Genomic DNA, 16,001 nt, shown 5'->3' on the forward strand with positions numbered 1-16,001 from the left:
GCCATGGATCCTTCATTTGATAGAAATGATTGAGCACTTCCTCAATTTTTCCCATTCTCAACATCTTGAGTATCACCACACACTTTCAAGCCAAAAACAAGTACAAATGTATTTGGCAAGATATTATGTGTTTGCATCTCCTTCATGAGGTTTAGTGCTTCCTCACCATGCTCATGTTCTACATAACCAATTATTAGTGCAGTCCATAGGATCACATCTTTGACTAGGAAGTTGTCAAAAACTCGATGTGCTACTTCAATCAATCCAATTGAAAATAAGAAGATCTTTGTTGAATCCTTTCTTAAATATCTAAGCATGCATTTGCTTGATGAATACTAGACTATTGTATGATTTCATGGAGCAAAGTAATGGTATAGTGTCTTGAAAAACACCTTTTTGTTACATTTTCTCAATACAACAGATTACCTTCTCAACATCCCCACATTCAATATATCCTAAAACTAATGCGTTCCACAATACTACATCTTTACTTGTGAGTTTGAGAGACACGTATTCCTCTTTATTTCTGTAGATGGCTCAGGGTTATTATGGTATTTGCCACCCGAAGGTGCATGCTTGGGCTCGAACAAGTAGAGCAAGGCAGAGGTGTTAGAGAGGTGTTTGATTCGTGACAGTCTGAAGGCCTTTCGGGAATGTTTCGAAACATGCCGCCTTATTCCTCTTTATTTCTGTATCTATGGCTCAGGGTTTTTCTGGTATTTGCCACCACGAAGGTGCATGGTTGGGCCCGAACAGGTAGAGCAAGGTGGTTGGCAGTATAAGTATACTCTCTCTTGTATGTATATTTATCTCTCTATTCTCTTTCTCTCTCTCTCTCTCTCTCTCTCTTCTCTTCATGTCCAAATATACTCATATAATATAATACCACATAAAATTGATCTCTTTTTGGAAGGTTGGCTGTCTAAGGTCATTTATGTAAATAAGGAAATCTCAGGGGGTAGTTTGGGTAATAAGTAAAACATAGAAGCATACATTTATAAATTCCTCTGAGTACTAAATTAACAAAGAAATCGTTCATATACATATATAACATAAAATGTTGTTTCTCTGCTCCTATGAGATTTAGGGTTAGGGTTTGGTCACCCAGGCGAAGAACCAGAGAGAGAAGGCCCACTGACAAGGAGGAACACAGAGACAGAAGCAGAAGAAAACAGGAAACAGCCGAGAGGAGATACAAAGAAGAAGAAGAAGAAGAGGAGGAGGAGGAGGAGGAGGAGAGGGATGGGGAAGAACGAGTTCTTGACGCCCAAAGCCATCGCCAACAGGATCAAAGCGAAAGGCCTACAGAAGCTACGATGGTACTGCCAAATGTGTCAGAAACAGTGCCGAGACGAGAATGGATTCAAATGCCATTGTATGAGCGAGAGTCATCAGAGGCAGATGCAGGTATTTGGTGATAACCCTAATCGTTTTGTGGATGGTTTCTCACAAGAATTCGAGAAATCCTTTTTGGAACATGTCAAAAGAAGCCATAGGTTCAGTAGAGTTGCTGCCACTGTTCTTTACAATGAATACATAGCTGATCGACACCATGTTCATATGAATTCTACTCAGTGGGCCACACTTACTGAGTTCGTTAAACATCTTGGAAAGATAGGTAAATGTAAGGTAGATGAGACTGAGAAAGGCTGGTTTGTGACTTATATTGATAGAGAACCTGAGACTCTTCTGAAAGAAGCTCTAAAGAATAAGAGAGAGAGGTCGGAGATGGCTGATGAAGAGAGACATGAGCGAGAGATTCAACAGCAGATCTCTCGAGCGTCAAAAAGTGGTCGGTTTTCTGATACGGGTGAGAAGGATGAGAATGGAGAAGGAGAAGGAAATGGCGAGGGTAATGGTGATGATGGTGATTCTCGCATTCTTCTTGAAGAAAAGAAATTACTTCAAAGAAGCAGTGAAGATGAGAAAGTTGTATTTTCGTTTAGCACATTGAGGCCAAAGGTCAACCATGAAGAGAACACTGTAACGAAGGGTAAGATCAATGGATTGGTTTCCTTTGAAGATGATTCTATAGGTATGAAAGATATTTCAGAGAATTTGAGTCTTCCTTCAAAGTCTAAATCTAAAGAGTTATCGAAGAATTCAAAGTCAACCATTAAAGATATACCTGAGAATTCAACTCACCAATCTCAAAACAGTAGTGTAATTTCTAGAGAAGATGAGAAGAAATTTTCAAGTGCTAAAGGTGGTAGAGATGCCCTTGCACAACTAATGGCCGAGGAAGAGAAAGCAAAAGAGAAAGTGAATAGGAAAGATTATTGGTTGACCGAGGGATTAGTAGTGAAAGTGATGAGTAAGAGTCTTATGGACCAAGGTTTATACAAACAAAAAGGAGTTGTAAGGAAAGTGATAGGAAAGTATGTTGGTGAAATCAAGATGCTCGAAAGTGGTATGGTCGTGAAGGTTGATCAAGCAGAGTTAGAGACGGTTATACCACAAATTGGAGGTATTGTAAAGATAGTTAATGGAGCATATAGAGGATCTAATGCAAGGCTGTTATCCATCAAAACATCGGATTTCACTGCAAAGGTCCAGATTGAGAAAGGTATTTATGATGGCAGGATGTTGAATGCTGTTGATTATGAAGACATTTGTAAATTCTCATCTTGAACTAATATCTTTGTATTTTTCTCTTCAATTTCTTATTGGAATATGTTATATATTGAGTGGCAAACTCGGACAATCATGTGTCCAAGAATGAATCTCTTGATGCTAGCTTTTAAAGTTGCCATTTGGGTGGTTGTGGAATGATGGTTTTAATTCTAGCCTTCCAAGAATGTAGGTCGTTTCGGATCTTGTTGAGCCAGGGGACTGACTTGCTTTATTTTCTGGTAGCTTTTTGGTTTAACTGATGAGAGCAATTGTAAAGGAATTGCATGAGGTCCTCCTTTAATGTGTGGATGTAGGACATTGTTTATCTTGGAATTTATGTTTTTTAATGTCCTCGGATGTTCCATTCTGATACTCCGTGAAACTTTTGATTTCAACATTTTTCATTTAGTGCTCTATAGACCTGATGAGTAGTCTTATGGATTTTTTTCTCAAATTACTATCTTGCATTGCTATATAGACCTTCCAAATCCTCCAGAAATGGTATTTTTTGTTAGATACATAGGTAAGAACCAGATTTCCAGTTAGTGCCTTTCTTGCGAACAGATCCTTTTGTAATCAGTGGTTCTCCCAGGTCTACCTTATTGTAGACTTCTTGAACCCAATTTTTTCTTGTTTCTATTGAAGAATTCACCTGATCATCGATAGTTGAGCCCTATAGATAAAGCTATGCAAAGGCTTAGGAAGGGTATGAGTGGTATGCTAGAACCATGTTTTGGATTGTATAAACTTAGTATCAGACAACATAGAAAGACAACTCAAGAAGGTAAAAAGGACAATTTGTAGACAGTATTGTTGAAACGATGGATCCCATGACTCCATACCATTGATTTAAGTGAGCTTGGACTACTTTCTCACATACACTTTTATTGGTTACATTTGCATAGCCATGACCATATTGGATTTATGGGAAGTAGATTGTGATTTGATTTGCCACTCACAACAATGTGGCAGTCAAATAGGCATCATCTTTGTATCACTTTCATGTGTAATATTTCACAGACAATGAATGGTAGCAAATGTCTTTTGTTTCCCTTTGCCTTCATATATTTTCTGTCATGTCTCTACAAAAACAACCATTTTCACGAGTATGGTATCTCTTCCACTCCGAAGATTTTTCTATTGAGGGTTCTATGTGAAGCTTATTTGGCATATAAAACCTTATGCTTCTTGATATACAAATAAATAATGGTTCATTATTGTAAATGCTTCCCTGGTTTATAAATAACTTGTAGATCTCAACTAAGTACCTTGAAGGGTAGTTGAATTAACTTCAATTCTTGAAGCCTTTGATATTTATTAGTATTTTTTATCCTTTCTAACTTTTAACAACTATTTGATGGTCATTATTATCAATTATTTCTAGGTGATTTGACTAGGCTTGTTGGTACATCAATTGAAGCGATATGAGTAATATTCTTATAAAGAGGCGGGAATTAGTGCACAATAAGTATTTGCTTCCCGAAGTGGACATCTCTTTGTAAACAAAGTGATAGAGAATCAAGAACATTCCATGTAAATGAGGGAACATTGCCTTAGAGAGAGTTCATGACATGTAGATATGAAGGTATGCATTAAAAAGAGCACCACATATATTGCATCCCAAGAATTTAAAATGGGTTAAAATTCATGGATGTAATACAACCAAACACCAATATCAATGTATTCTTAGAAATGGAGCCCCTCCACTACAACATCATTGCCATCAATGTGTGTTAACAAAAAATGAGGAGATATAGATAATTGTCTTTTGAATTACAATCTTAGATTGGTTGTAACTAAATTGGTAAGATTGTTAGGCGGAGACGAGTAGGTCAAGTGTTCAACACTACATTTTAGAGTGTCATTTAGTAAATTAGGGGAAAACGTGTATGATGTAACAATAAGGAATGAAAGTTGAATGCAAGGTCTTGTGTTGGTGGTCTAACAACTTACCACTAATTACGATACAAAAATTCATGGCAATTGTAGATGTAATGATAATGTGTTTGTATTAAGCAACGAGAAAATATAGAGGCATTTAAACATAAATAGTAGGCCCAAAATACATAAATTTCACTAAAATATAGGCAAGGTAGAATGGTTACCTCCAAAATAGGAAAACCATTTTACTTAAAAATCCACACATCCTTGAAAGTATGTTAGATATTTATTGTGCAAACACATCAAGCTATGATTGAAGACAAGTGCATAATGGAACTTGATTGAATTTGAGTTCTCAAATAGGAAGATGACCCTTTGACAACGTGAGCAAGTAATGAGTGGATAAATTAGTGCCCATATTTTACACATATTTTATTTCCTTAGAAAACATAAAGAAACATAGGGCATGATAAGATAGATGGTGATGTTAGAAAATTTGAGGGAAACTCACTCCTAGAAATGAAGCACTTCTCAATTTGCCTTGTTTGTACAAAATACGTCACTAAATGTCATAGAAAGCATGTGCTGGTAATGTGACGTTTCACAACATTTCAATATTTATAACTAATTGTGTTGTTATAAATCGATGTAAAAGACCCAACTTTTTTTTCAAATATAAGAAAAGGGTGGTTATATTCACTCTTATGTTTCCATCAAAAGCTTGGTTTGTTCTCAAAAGTAGTCCATCTTTGCAAACATTTGTATGCTAGGGGCAACCAATAGTCATATTCCTCTTGGGACGAACATTGTTTTCTCGTTTCCTCTGTAGTGTAAAAAGCTAACAAAAGGTTTGAGTAAAAACATAATAAAGGAGAAAATATTACATCTTTCATCACCAAATGTGAATGAGTCTCTCGAACTTTTTTGAGACTTCTAAGTGGACCAAAACACTTTCTCATCTTGCTTGGTGGAATTGTGAATTCGCTCAATAGTTTACCTCATCAATCACATTGTCTACCTTTTCGATGATTCACATCTTCTCATTGAATTCCTACTATTATCAAGCACATACATTTTTGTTCAACATCTTCTGCATGAAAGATGAATAGGCCTGAAGCTAGACTTATTTAGTCAACAAACGGGATCAATGGATCTCTTGACTCTTGAGACTAAAGTAGACAAATGTGTCATTTTTGCCTTTCTCATCCATTCTAGTGTGAAAGGAACCATAAAATCATATGTGATTTTTCTCAAGAGAACCCTTATTGTTTTATTTTTGGGCTCTCTTTCTTTCCCCTAGTAGTGTTTGCATGGCTCTAGAAGGTCTTCAAGAAACATATTTGAAAGAGCAACGTGTTGTGGATGGGAAGCTCTTCCCTCTTGTGTTCAAACCATCTCTAGTGAACCAAACGATCTCATTAGAATCATCACAACATGACTTAGCATCATCACCTCTCCATATCTTTAAACAGAATAGAGAATTCATTGAGCATAAACTAGATGAACATGGTGTTCTCTTCTTTAGAGGTTTCTCTTTGCATTCTGCATCTCATTTCAATTCGATAGTGGATGGTTTTGGATGGAGAAATATGTCTTATGTGGGTTCGGCTCCTCGAACACGAATCTTGGGGTCAATTTACACTGCTAGTGATGCCAACCCTAATGTTAGCATCCCGTTTCATCATGAAATGTCCCAGGTGAACTCAATCTCATCTTGTTGATTTTTATTTATTTATTTATTTGAAAATTGCTTTAAATTTTGATTTTTATATGTCACATTTGAACTCTTTACGTTCTTGTTGATTTTTTATTATATATATATTTATCTTTTCCTTGAATTGCTTATTTTTCTCGGACTCTTATATCCATGAATGGTGGTTTCTTCAAATTTGTTGATCAATAATTTGTAGAATTTAAAAGGGTGGCTAATCATTACCTAGGAAGTTCAGATGCTGAAGATATTTATGTGGGAAGAATTCGGACAAACCCTCGAGTTTTTGATATTTCTCTAGACACAAATGGTCGACGAGCTCCCAAAAGAAAGAGTAATGATTTGACCATGTTATTGTCTAGATTGCACATCTAGTTGCCCTTGTGAGAGTGAATTCACCATGTGATTGTTTGAAGAGCAAATATAATTTGCTCTTTTGGGATTGACAAAGGGCCTTACGTAAATAAAGAAAACCTGACCATACATCATACGTTTTCCCTTTGTGGATTCATTTAAGTTTTCTTGTTTAGAAGGGAAACTATTCATACGTAAGGCGTTTGTATCACTAGCGATTTGAGGGACAATTAACTTGTCCTTGGTTATGTATACCTTTCGTTAGACATTCAGATGGATTGTGTTGTCAAACTCTAGGTCTAGACCCCTTTGTCCAAATCGTTGTCATCAAGACTATGTACAAATCTTAGGTCATATCCATCCCAATGAATATGTGTATATTCAAACCATAATCCAATAACTATGGGTTTGTTCTAGCCCATGGCTAACCCATAACAATGTACTCGATATGTATGTTAATACCAACCTTGTAAATTTGAGGAGAATTTTGGTTTTAAGAATTTATGCTTTTCATTTTTCTCTTAGAATTTTGACTCTAATGATTATGTATTAGATTTATTGATTATTTTCATCCTACTATTTGAGTGAACATCACAACAGATTACTAAAAATTGGCCACACAAAGTGTTGTTCTTTTGCGAGACTCCTCCATTAGAAGGAGGCCAAACTCCAATTGTGGTTAGCCATAAGGTTGCCGAACAAATGTGGTTGGAATTTCCCAAGTTTATGCAAAAATTAGAGGAGCTAAAGATGCTCTACATCAAGATTTTGCCAATGGAGAAGGATCCTTCGCAAGTCTCCTCTCAAGGGTGGCCGATTGTATTTGGGACTTATGATCACGAACAAGCTGCAAAACGGTAGATTTTTGTTTGTTGTGCATACATCATTGCTCTTTGCTCTTGGACAACTTCATTATATCATATAATGATATATTACATGTCTCGGTAATCATCTAAAGGTTCAATATATCCAATGTAATGCTTGTGTCTCAATTATTTTCTCATGCAAATTGAACTCAAAACATATGAATCGCAATAATAATGTTTTTTGTTCTTTTAGAGCGTCTGAGTATTTCAATGCCAAGGTGGAATGGCTTTCTGATGGAAGGATGAAAATGGTCTCCGGTCCCTTTAAGGCAACGCGAAATTTCGGTCGATTGAAGGGTAAAGATTGTTGGTTTAATCAGATGATAGTATATCACTCTGGTCAAAGTTCAAATTTAGAAATGCCTCCCTATGTGTCATATGATGTAGTTTTTGGAGATGGATCTCCGCTTCCAATTGATGTTGTTGAACGTTGTAGAAGGATACACGATGAGAATAGTGTGGATATACCTTGGCAAGAAGGGGACATGATGATTGTAGATAACTTGGCTGTGATGCATGGACGTAGGCCATACAAAGCCCCTAGGAAAATCTTGGTATCTCTTTGTGAATGAGGTACTATTGCTTTAAGAAGAACTAGATACCATAATGGTACCTCAATTTTTGTATAGTTTTAGGGACAACTCGTGTACATTTTCTCGAAACATAGTGAACCATAAACTTCGTTATGCTTTCATGTGGAACTCATCAATCTTTTGCATATATATTGAGCAACTATAGCATTAATTTTACAAAAAATAGAATACTTTAGTCGTACCTACTATCTACGTGTATGTGTGTAAGTGAGTCCATGATAGAACATGTTTAATGAGATCCTTGATAGTGTTTATAAAATTTTGATTTATTTCTTGCATGAATAAAAATAGGCATTATAGCACATCCCGATAATATGGCTGAGAAATTTATTGTTATTGGATAACAAGCATTAAAATAAAATTGTCGTGCTATTTATTTATATCCTGTATCGCCATTTCTATAATGAGGCTTCAAAATACTCGACATTACATTATCTTTTGTTAATTGGAGCACTCGTGAGAAGGATGATAATACGTCAAGATCCTTATGATTTGATCCCAAAGCATTGTGCATTGTCATGCCAAAAAAATCCAAGTGTGAGACTCATGATTTGATTCGTTGTCATTACTTATACACGTGATTGGCAATGGAGTATTTGTTATGGAGTAGGAGTGGTCCTGTCTAGAACAGGGAACTCATATAGTAGGAGCTATGTCATTCAAAATCCTTTTTAACTTACTATCGAGATTAGAAGAAGCCGTTACGAGTCACGTGCACATGACACACTATGGAAGCAGACATTCAGATTTGAACAACACCACACCACATTACACCTCGGGTGGTATCTCCTAATCAACGGGGAAGGCGGAGAATCTTTAATTCATGAATGAGAACCTGATTATATATAATTCATGAATGAGAACGTGATTATATATAATTGATGAATGAGAACATGATTATATATATATATATTATAACATGTTATTGAACAACCAGTGGGTAACATTTGGCAATGGTTTGCTTCGAGAGGGTCAAAACCAAACCGTTTAAAATTTTAGAAACCCGAACCGAACCACGAAACCGTTAAACTGAACCATTAAAGTTTTTTTTCAAACTGTTAAGCCTTTAAACTGGTAAAACCGCGGTTTCGTGGTTTGGTTTCTGTTTTCAGCTTAGGTCAAAATTTTAAAGATTTTCTTAAAATGTGAGAATAAAGCATGAAAATGAAAAGCTTGTTTAAAAACAAATTTTTTAATTGTTTTTAATTTTAAAAAACAAAACCCGTTAAATTGCGGTTTCTAACTGTTGAAACCGAACCGAACCGTTAAATAAGAAAAAACCTGAACTTGAACCGAACCGAACAATTTAAAACCATTAAGCCATTAAGCCATTAAGCCATTAAGCCATGGGTTGAACCGTTGCTGATTGTTACGGGTGGGCACAACTATGTCAATTTGACTTCATGAATAGATGCTCTAACACAAGAGTAATCTTCTCTCCGAATGTGTTAAATAGATACAGTCCAAATTGGTGTTATAAACATGCAAAAGGCTTATTATTATTATTATTATTATTATTATTATTATTATGCGTGTTATTTATTAGAAGGAAGGGCCATCCATCTCTTATTAGCTTGTGATGATATTTATTATTATAATTTATGAATAGAAAAAATATGGTCACCAACAGGATTCGAACCCACGACCTCTCTCTCTCTCTCTCTCTCTCTTTCTCACACACACACACACACACAATCTTATCTTCATCTCCTTCCACACACAGAGAACAGAAGACAGAGAACAGAGAACAGAGACAGAGACAGAGATAGAGCAGGATCACGAAGAACGCGTGAGCTGTAGCCATGGCCGCCGCTTTCTCTGCTGCTGTTGCCCCTCCTCTCTCCCTTCTCCCTTCTTCCCTCGCCTCCTCACCCGCGTCCGCCTCTCCATCTCCGTTCGGCGCTAAGCAGATCGCTGGTAAGCCTTCTCCTTCCGCTCTCTGCTCTTCATCCCGATGAAACTTCTTATACATGGGCTTGTACTCCATGTAGGAGCATTGTAGAAGAAGAATAAGTCTTTTGATGAACATAGGGTTGTACTCCAGGTAGGGGCATTGTAGAAGAAGAATAAGTCTTTTGATGAACATAGGGTTGTACTCAATGTAGGGGCATTGTAAAAGAAGAATAAGTCTTTTGATGAACATAGGGTTGTACTCAATGTAGGGGCATTGTAGAAGAAGAATAAATCTTTTGATGAACATAAGGTTGTACTCAATGTAGGGGCATTGTAGAAGAAGAATAAGTCTTTTGATGAACATAGGGTTGTACTCAATGTAGGGGCATTGTAGAAGAAGAATTGGTCTTTTGATGAACATAGGGTTGTACTCAATGTAGGGGCATTGTAGAAGAAGAATAAATCTTTTGATGAACATAAGGTTGTACTCAATGTAGGGGCATTGTAGAAGAAGAATAAGTCTTTTGATGAACATATGTATTATAGGATGTGTAAGGATTAGCATTGCTGCAATTGATCTCTTACGAATGAATTTAAACTTTAACTTCAACATTTGGTTTGGCATTGCTATAGTTAAGCGCTTATGACTGAATTTGGGCATAATTTTCCTGCCGAATCTCTTAGGAATTATTTTCTATTGAACTTTTAGTATCCAGTGTACTAGAAAAATCCAACCCCCCAAAACTTGAAAAAGTTTTTGTTTCTCCAAGTTGGAAACATTTCATACGATGTTGCTGAAAAAAGCTTGATTTCAAGCTAATTTGGCAAAGTACCACACTGTTTTTTTATGATTAGAGTTTGATGTATAAAACCTCAAATTCAAGTTAAATTCGTTCATCATTAAAGAACTTGACGCAGGAAAATTTAAATTTGAAGGTGAATACTCTCATTGCTAGAGGATTTTATGTAGAACAGCTTAAAATTCATGCTGAATTCCTGGAAATGGCTTTTTCATCTTCAAGATTAGATGCAGAAAAAGCGTAAAATATAAGCTGAAGATTGGAGTACCCGTTTCTTGAAAACTCCATGATTTTAGGGCTTGATGTAGAAAACTGGTTTTGGATCCGAACATTGGTGCAGCTAAACCCAAATTCAAGCTGAATTTCTGATATTTTCTTATTCATATTAAGGTTTTATGCAGAAAACCTTGAGTTCAAGGTGAATAATCATAAGGTTTATTCAGAAAAGCTTTAAGATCTGCTTCTTGAGCTTAGGGATTCACTCAGAAAGCTTGAAATATATTGTGTACTTACTGTTTTTTGCATATACAAAGGAATTGAAGCTCAATACTTGCAAACTTTTCTCTCATGATTTTCAACTTTCTTGCGCATACAGATTTTATTCAAGCTAAGCATCTTAGAGTCCTCTTGAAATAAGCTTGAATTCAATCTAAATGCATGCAAACTGCTCCTTGATCTCAGAGTTTCTTGCAGTAATAATGTAAAAAGGGTGTCTTGACTTGGGTTTTCACACAGAAAGATATTGAATTCAAGTTGAATACCCTCAAAGGGTCTCTTCATCTTTCAGGATTTCATGCAGGAAAAGCATGAATTCAAGCTCAATACCTGCAAGCTATTTGCTTCTGAAAAGCTTGACCAGTGTAATCTTAGGGCTTCATTTCTTGTCTTTTTTTTGCTTCATGCTTTTTGCTGTCTTATTATGCACTTGATATGGTATTTTAGAGTTAGTGCAACATCACCATCGATCCTTCTCCTTTCAGGTTTTTGATTTTCTCTTCTGTATCACAATGGATAATAGATTTGATCATAGAAATCATGTCTTTTATGAACCACGGAAGCATGTCCGTTCGATTTCTTCTTCTTTTCAGTTTCTTGCTCTTCTTTTGCTGTATCATTATGGATTCGTACCCGAGACATCATGCAATACTCTCATTTAGGGTTTATTTAGGGAAAATGAAGCATCAGCATTAGTTATCATTATGTGTTCCATGAAAGCATCACCATTGATCCGTTTCTTTGTCTTCCTTCTTCATTTTGTGACTAGGTCTACCTACATTGAGGAAATTACAAGTGTCATGCTCCTCAAAGAACATTGAACAACAAGACGATGCAAGAAACAAGGGTGTTGAATTCGCTCGAGTTTCGGCATCAGGTGTAGTGGCTTCAGCTCTAATGGCATCTCATCCAGCTATGGCTTTGGTCGATGAGAGGCTGTCAACAGAAGGAACTGGCCTCTCTCTCGGATTGAGTAACCCGCTCCTCATCTGGATCCTTCTTGGGGTAGCCACCCTCATATGGACCCTCTACTTCACTTACTCTTCCTCCCTTCCAGAGGGCGATGATGACTCTGGTCTCTCCCTGTAGACCATGGTCTTGATTCCTTTCTTGCCTTCCATTTTCTTTTGGTGGTGTGGGTGTTGGTGTTGGTGATGGTGATGGTGTTTGTAATCCAAGGTGTAAATGTGGTATGATTATTGGCCCTTTCGATTGTTGTATCATGGTGTTGATTGAGACAAAGTTATTAGAAATCTGAGAGGGTGAATGGATGATCATTTCATGTTGCATAATGTCAAATTGATGTGTGGAAATATATGATTAATATCCATGATATACCAAATACAAATCTATACGATGGGTCCAAGCCTGAGTCCATGATGAGGATCAAACTTGTTGTACATTCACTAGAGGGCAAAATTAGTCTATAAGACAAATCCTGATTACAAGGTGTAGGTGACCGGAGGCTTGTTTGTAAGGGTCACATAAAGAGAGTAGATGAATGTGGTAGCTTTGTTCGTAAGGTTCACATGAAGGCCAGAAAGTTGTGTTCAACCATTGAAGTTTTCATTGTCATCTAGTCAAATAGATCCTCAAGTGTATGAGTTGATAAAAACATGGCATCATATGAAACAGAGGACAGAATGGAATTTACTTATCCTCTCAATGGAAATTTCCACACAAAAGGGATAAAGAGAATGAAAGGAAGAAATACTAAGCTCTACTAGAGGCCCATATTTGCCTATTGTCATTCATGATACAACAAAAATAAAAGTTCTACCTTTCCTAAAGTTTCATGATCATAATCTGAATTATTGTGGTGGAATGATTTTTGAGATGGTTTACAAGCAGCATGTGCGTAGCTAATATGTATGAGCATAGTGGTGACTAGATGTTTTATGTAAGATTGATCTTTTTTGTTGTTTTGATAAGTCACAAAAGATAAGTTCATTATACCATGGGATTGTCAAATATGTCTAGAGGTCTATGATTTGAGAATTGGCTTTTGAATCCATCGACGTTTTTTGCGAACAAACATTCATAAGAAGACTTATATTGCCCATGTTTTTGATATGGATTTAACATGGACTAATGATATATGATAAATCGTAGAAGTGAAGAAACTAATAACTATCATTTATGTAGCTAGATACATCACAGTTGAAAACAAAAATTGGATTGAATGACCTCAAGGGAGACTATGAATACACGTAACTTTATATGAACTTTAATTATGAAAATCACGAGACAAAATCTAGTCTACATGTAAAGGAATTGCATTGTCCACATCAATCTTTCATTGAGATGTAAGCATAAAATATATGATTTTGTGTAGGAGCCATTAAGAAAAGAGATTTCTATAATACCATGAATATCATGCTAGGAGGCTTGTTTAAATAATGTTGTACGAAGCAAAGAAACATATTTTTCTACATCATTTTCATATGTCACAGTTTGTAGGAACCTATAGGTTATCATGTAATGTAAATATCATATTATGAAAAAGAGGCGGCATATATACAACTATGGTATAATCATTATTATTGGCAATTGCACATTGAGGCTTATCTATAAGACAAGACAAGCTTAAAAAAGGGACCAAAATACATCAACCAATGGTGGGTATTTGATAAACCTTCTCATTCCTGTCAACAAAAACACGGACTCGATTGAAGTGTAAGTCTTCGGTGACAGGAGAATGAACCGGCAAGATAATAACATTAAGTTTAGGGTTATCTGCAAGAATCCTGGATTTGGCTTCCACACCAGGAATGCCCAAAAGCTCTGGCCATGATGTCTTCACGCTTGTCCCCAAATTGGTCTCGTCCACCTCAAAAAAACCACAGACACACACTCAAGTCTTGTTACAACGGTTAAGGCAAAACTTACTAACATTCTCACACTTTTTTTTTTCCGAATGGGGCATTATAGTAGATGGCACAATAGAATGTAGGATGAGGCCACATGGTCTAAAGGCTTGAACCTTCTGGTTTGGTCACCGAGGCACAATCATATAACCAACCAACCAACCAACATCTGTCTCAATGATTTCTCTACCTCTCTCGCGCGATAAGTAGGAGCCATTATTATGCATTATGGGCTCTCTCTCTATATGTATGTATGTATGTATGTGAATGATATGTATGTAATGAATGAATGAATGTATGGATGCATGTATGTGAATGATATGTATGTATGCATTGTAAATTTGTATGTATGTATGTATGTGAATGATATGTATGTAATGAATGAATGAATGAATGAATGTATGTAATATACACACGCATTGTTGATAGGGTTGAGGAATGCCTTACAGTGTAATTCTGACTCATCTTCACTTGAGCAAGAGAATGTTTCCAGAAAATCTTTGGCGAAAGGAGGGATGCCTGTGTTTGATCTCTATTGGAAGAGTGATGTTTTGTGTCGGATGCCGATGGATGTATGTATGTATGTATGTATGTATGAGGGACTTTGTCTGCATTACAAAAACCTCCATTTATAGGCGTCTGGTTAATGCATTGCCTCGTTTTGTTTTATGATTTCTCTGACTCACCATTGAGGATGGATAAGAACTTTCTGACATTTCATTATTGAGCATGTGCTTGAACGTGCTGAAAGTGGGTAGATTGATTCAACGCGCTGAAACATGTAATTTTTGGTTTGTGATGCAGGGACGTGGAATTAAACAACACTTCCAAGGCGGTTTTGATCAGTTGTTTTTAGTTTGAGACAAATTTGTCAAAGAAAGATATTGCACATGTTTTTTTGATAAGGATTTCACATGTTTTTTTTGGCTTCAGAGAGGGCCAAAGTATATGGATTTTGCGAAATTATGAGATCATGCCCAGCCAACAATTTGCGAATCCCATTTAAAATACAAATTCGAGAATCATTGTCCCACTAACAAAAATTTGATCCTAAAAATCATGCCTACTTTGCAAAATCGATTACCACAATCCCAAGGGAAGTAGTTTGGACAAGTTAAATCTCAAATTAATTAATGGACCTAGTTGAGGGAATAGCTAGTGAACGGGACACAGACATTTCTCTAGCTTAACACTGAGAATCAAACAGTGTACAATATTTGTATAACTTAATCATGATAAAAATCCAATTCCCTCATTTAATTTAGGAAATCTTGAAACTGGGCGTGAAAGTTTGGAGCATTGTTGTACTTACCTTGATTAGGCAAAGTAGACGACTAATTAATGAAACAAAGAATATCGAATTTCAGCTTGTAGATGATTAGTCGCCCATGGAAACCTAATGATGACTACTGATTGTGAGAAAGTAATCTTATCTCTGATACAAAAACATAGTTAAGCTTTTAAAGGCAGCAATTCACTGTCTGTCTTATTTGGTCACATATTGGGAATTTGGTTCAGAATTTGAGCGACACTTCAGGTAAGTATGATAAACTAGGGTTGTATATGGGATGACTCAACCATGAAGATTAAAATGCAATTCTAAGCTTCTCCATCACTCTTTAAATAGCATAGCTTTCAGGATGCACAATTTAAATAGACTTAAGGCCAAGCTACATAAAGAGAAACGCACCGCTCTTCAATCGAAAACATTCATTCTGGAGATAGAATAAGACTGGCATTTAGAACCTCTGTATGCTGCTTTTGATATTCTTTCAGCATTCCCCATTCAGAACTTTGGTAAAGTCATTAGCAAGTTGCAAATTGGATTCCCATCTTAAATATGATTATACAAAGCTAAAAGCATACATTATTTTATTGCTACCGATATATATTATAATCCCGACAACACCATCATCTTACTTTCCGTC

General features: G+C 36.2%; 4 protein-coding genes across 5 annotated transcripts; 3 read left to right on the plus strand and 1 right to left on the minus strand.

The window, feature by feature from the left end:
* The first annotated feature begins 1,150 nt into the window (after window positions 1-1,150).
* On the plus strand, window positions 1,151-2,698 carry LOC147851133 (DNA/RNA-binding protein Kin17, conserved region). Its single transcript, XM_087335923.1, has one exon. The coding sequence runs from the start codon at window positions 1,243-1,245 to the stop codon at window positions 2,629-2,631; it is 1,389 nt and encodes a 462-aa protein (XP_087192049.1). The 5' UTR covers window positions 1,151-1,242; the 3' UTR covers window positions 2,632-2,698.
* A 3,035-nt stretch (window positions 2,699-5,733) lies between these two features.
* LOC147851134 (clavaminate synthase-like protein At3g21360) lies at window positions 5,734-8,086 on the plus strand. Of its 2 annotated transcripts, XM_087335824.1 has the most exons (4): window positions 5,734-6,191; window positions 7,160-7,416; window positions 7,619-7,722; window positions 7,813-8,086. In XM_087335824.1, exons 1-4 carry the CDS (start codon window positions 5,805-5,807, stop codon window positions 7,995-7,997), a joined length of 933 nt encoding a protein of 310 aa, XP_087191950.1. In that variant the 5' UTR covers window positions 5,734-5,804; the 3' UTR covers window positions 7,998-8,086. The 2 variants fall into 2 exon arrangements, with proteins under 2 accessions (XP_087191950.1, XP_087191949.1); XM_087335823.1 differs by having other exon boundaries at window positions 7,619-8,086.
* A 1,665-nt stretch (window positions 8,087-9,751) lies between these two features.
* On the plus strand, window positions 9,752-12,483 carry LOC147851135 (photosystem II reaction center W protein, chloroplastic-like). Its single transcript, XM_087335760.1, has 2 exons — window positions 9,752-9,935; window positions 11,976-12,483. Exons 1-2 carry the CDS (start codon window positions 9,821-9,823, stop codon window positions 12,293-12,295), a joined length of 435 nt encoding a protein of 144 aa, XP_087191886.1. The 5' UTR covers window positions 9,752-9,820; the 3' UTR covers window positions 12,296-12,483.
* Window positions 12,484-13,720: 1,237 nt separating this feature from the next.
* On the minus strand, window positions 13,721-14,647 carry LOC147851136 (protease inhibitor HPI-like). The gene is made up of 2 exons (XM_087335946.1): window positions 14,521-14,647; window positions 13,721-14,036 (listed from the first exon to the last, which is right to left on the minus strand). The coding sequence occupies exons 1-2, from the start codon at window positions 14,536-14,538 to the stop codon at window positions 13,815-13,817; spliced, it is 240 nt and encodes a 79-aa protein (XP_087192072.1). The 5' UTR covers window positions 14,539-14,647; the 3' UTR covers window positions 13,721-13,814.
* Between the last annotated feature and the right edge of the window lie 1,354 nt (window positions 14,648-16,001).

Source organism: Azolla caroliniana, unplaced genomic scaffold, assembly GCF_043228905.1.
Source record: "Azolla caroliniana isolate FFs.n. ecotype wild unplaced genomic scaffold, voAzoCaro1.0.p SCAF_20, whole genome shotgun sequence".
Classification (NCBI taxonomy): Eukaryota; Viridiplantae; Streptophyta; class Polypodiopsida; order Salviniales; family Salviniaceae; genus Azolla; species Azolla caroliniana.

What these genes read in the sequence shown, in the direction of transcription:
- LOC147851133 (XM_087335923.1), top strand. Translation starts at nt 1,243, where the DNA reads ATGGGGAAGAACGAGTTCTTGACGCCCAAAGCCATCGCCAACAGGATC.
- LOC147851134 (XM_087335823.1), top strand. Translation starts at nt 5,805, where the DNA reads ATGGCTCTAGAAGGTCTTCAAGAAACATATTTGAAAGAGCAACGTGTT. An exon ending in TTCATCATGAAATGTCCCAG is followed by an intron (nt 6,192 to 7,159) that starts GTGAACTCAATC and finishes ACATCACAACAG; the next exon opens with ATTACTAAAAATTGGCCACA. An exon ending in CACGAACAAGCTGCAAAACG is followed by an intron (nt 7,417 to 7,618) that starts GTAGATTTTTGT and finishes TTGTTCTTTTAG; the next exon opens with AGCGTCTGAGTATTTCAATG.
- LOC147851135 (XM_087335760.1), top strand. Translation starts at nt 9,821, where the DNA reads ATGGCCGCCGCTTTCTCTGCTGCTGTTGCCCCTCCTCTCTCCCTTCTC. An exon ending in CGGCGCTAAGCAGATCGCTG is followed by an intron (nt 9,936 to 11,975) that starts GTAAGCCTTCTC and finishes TTTTGTGACTAG; the next exon opens with GTCTACCTACATTGAGGAAA.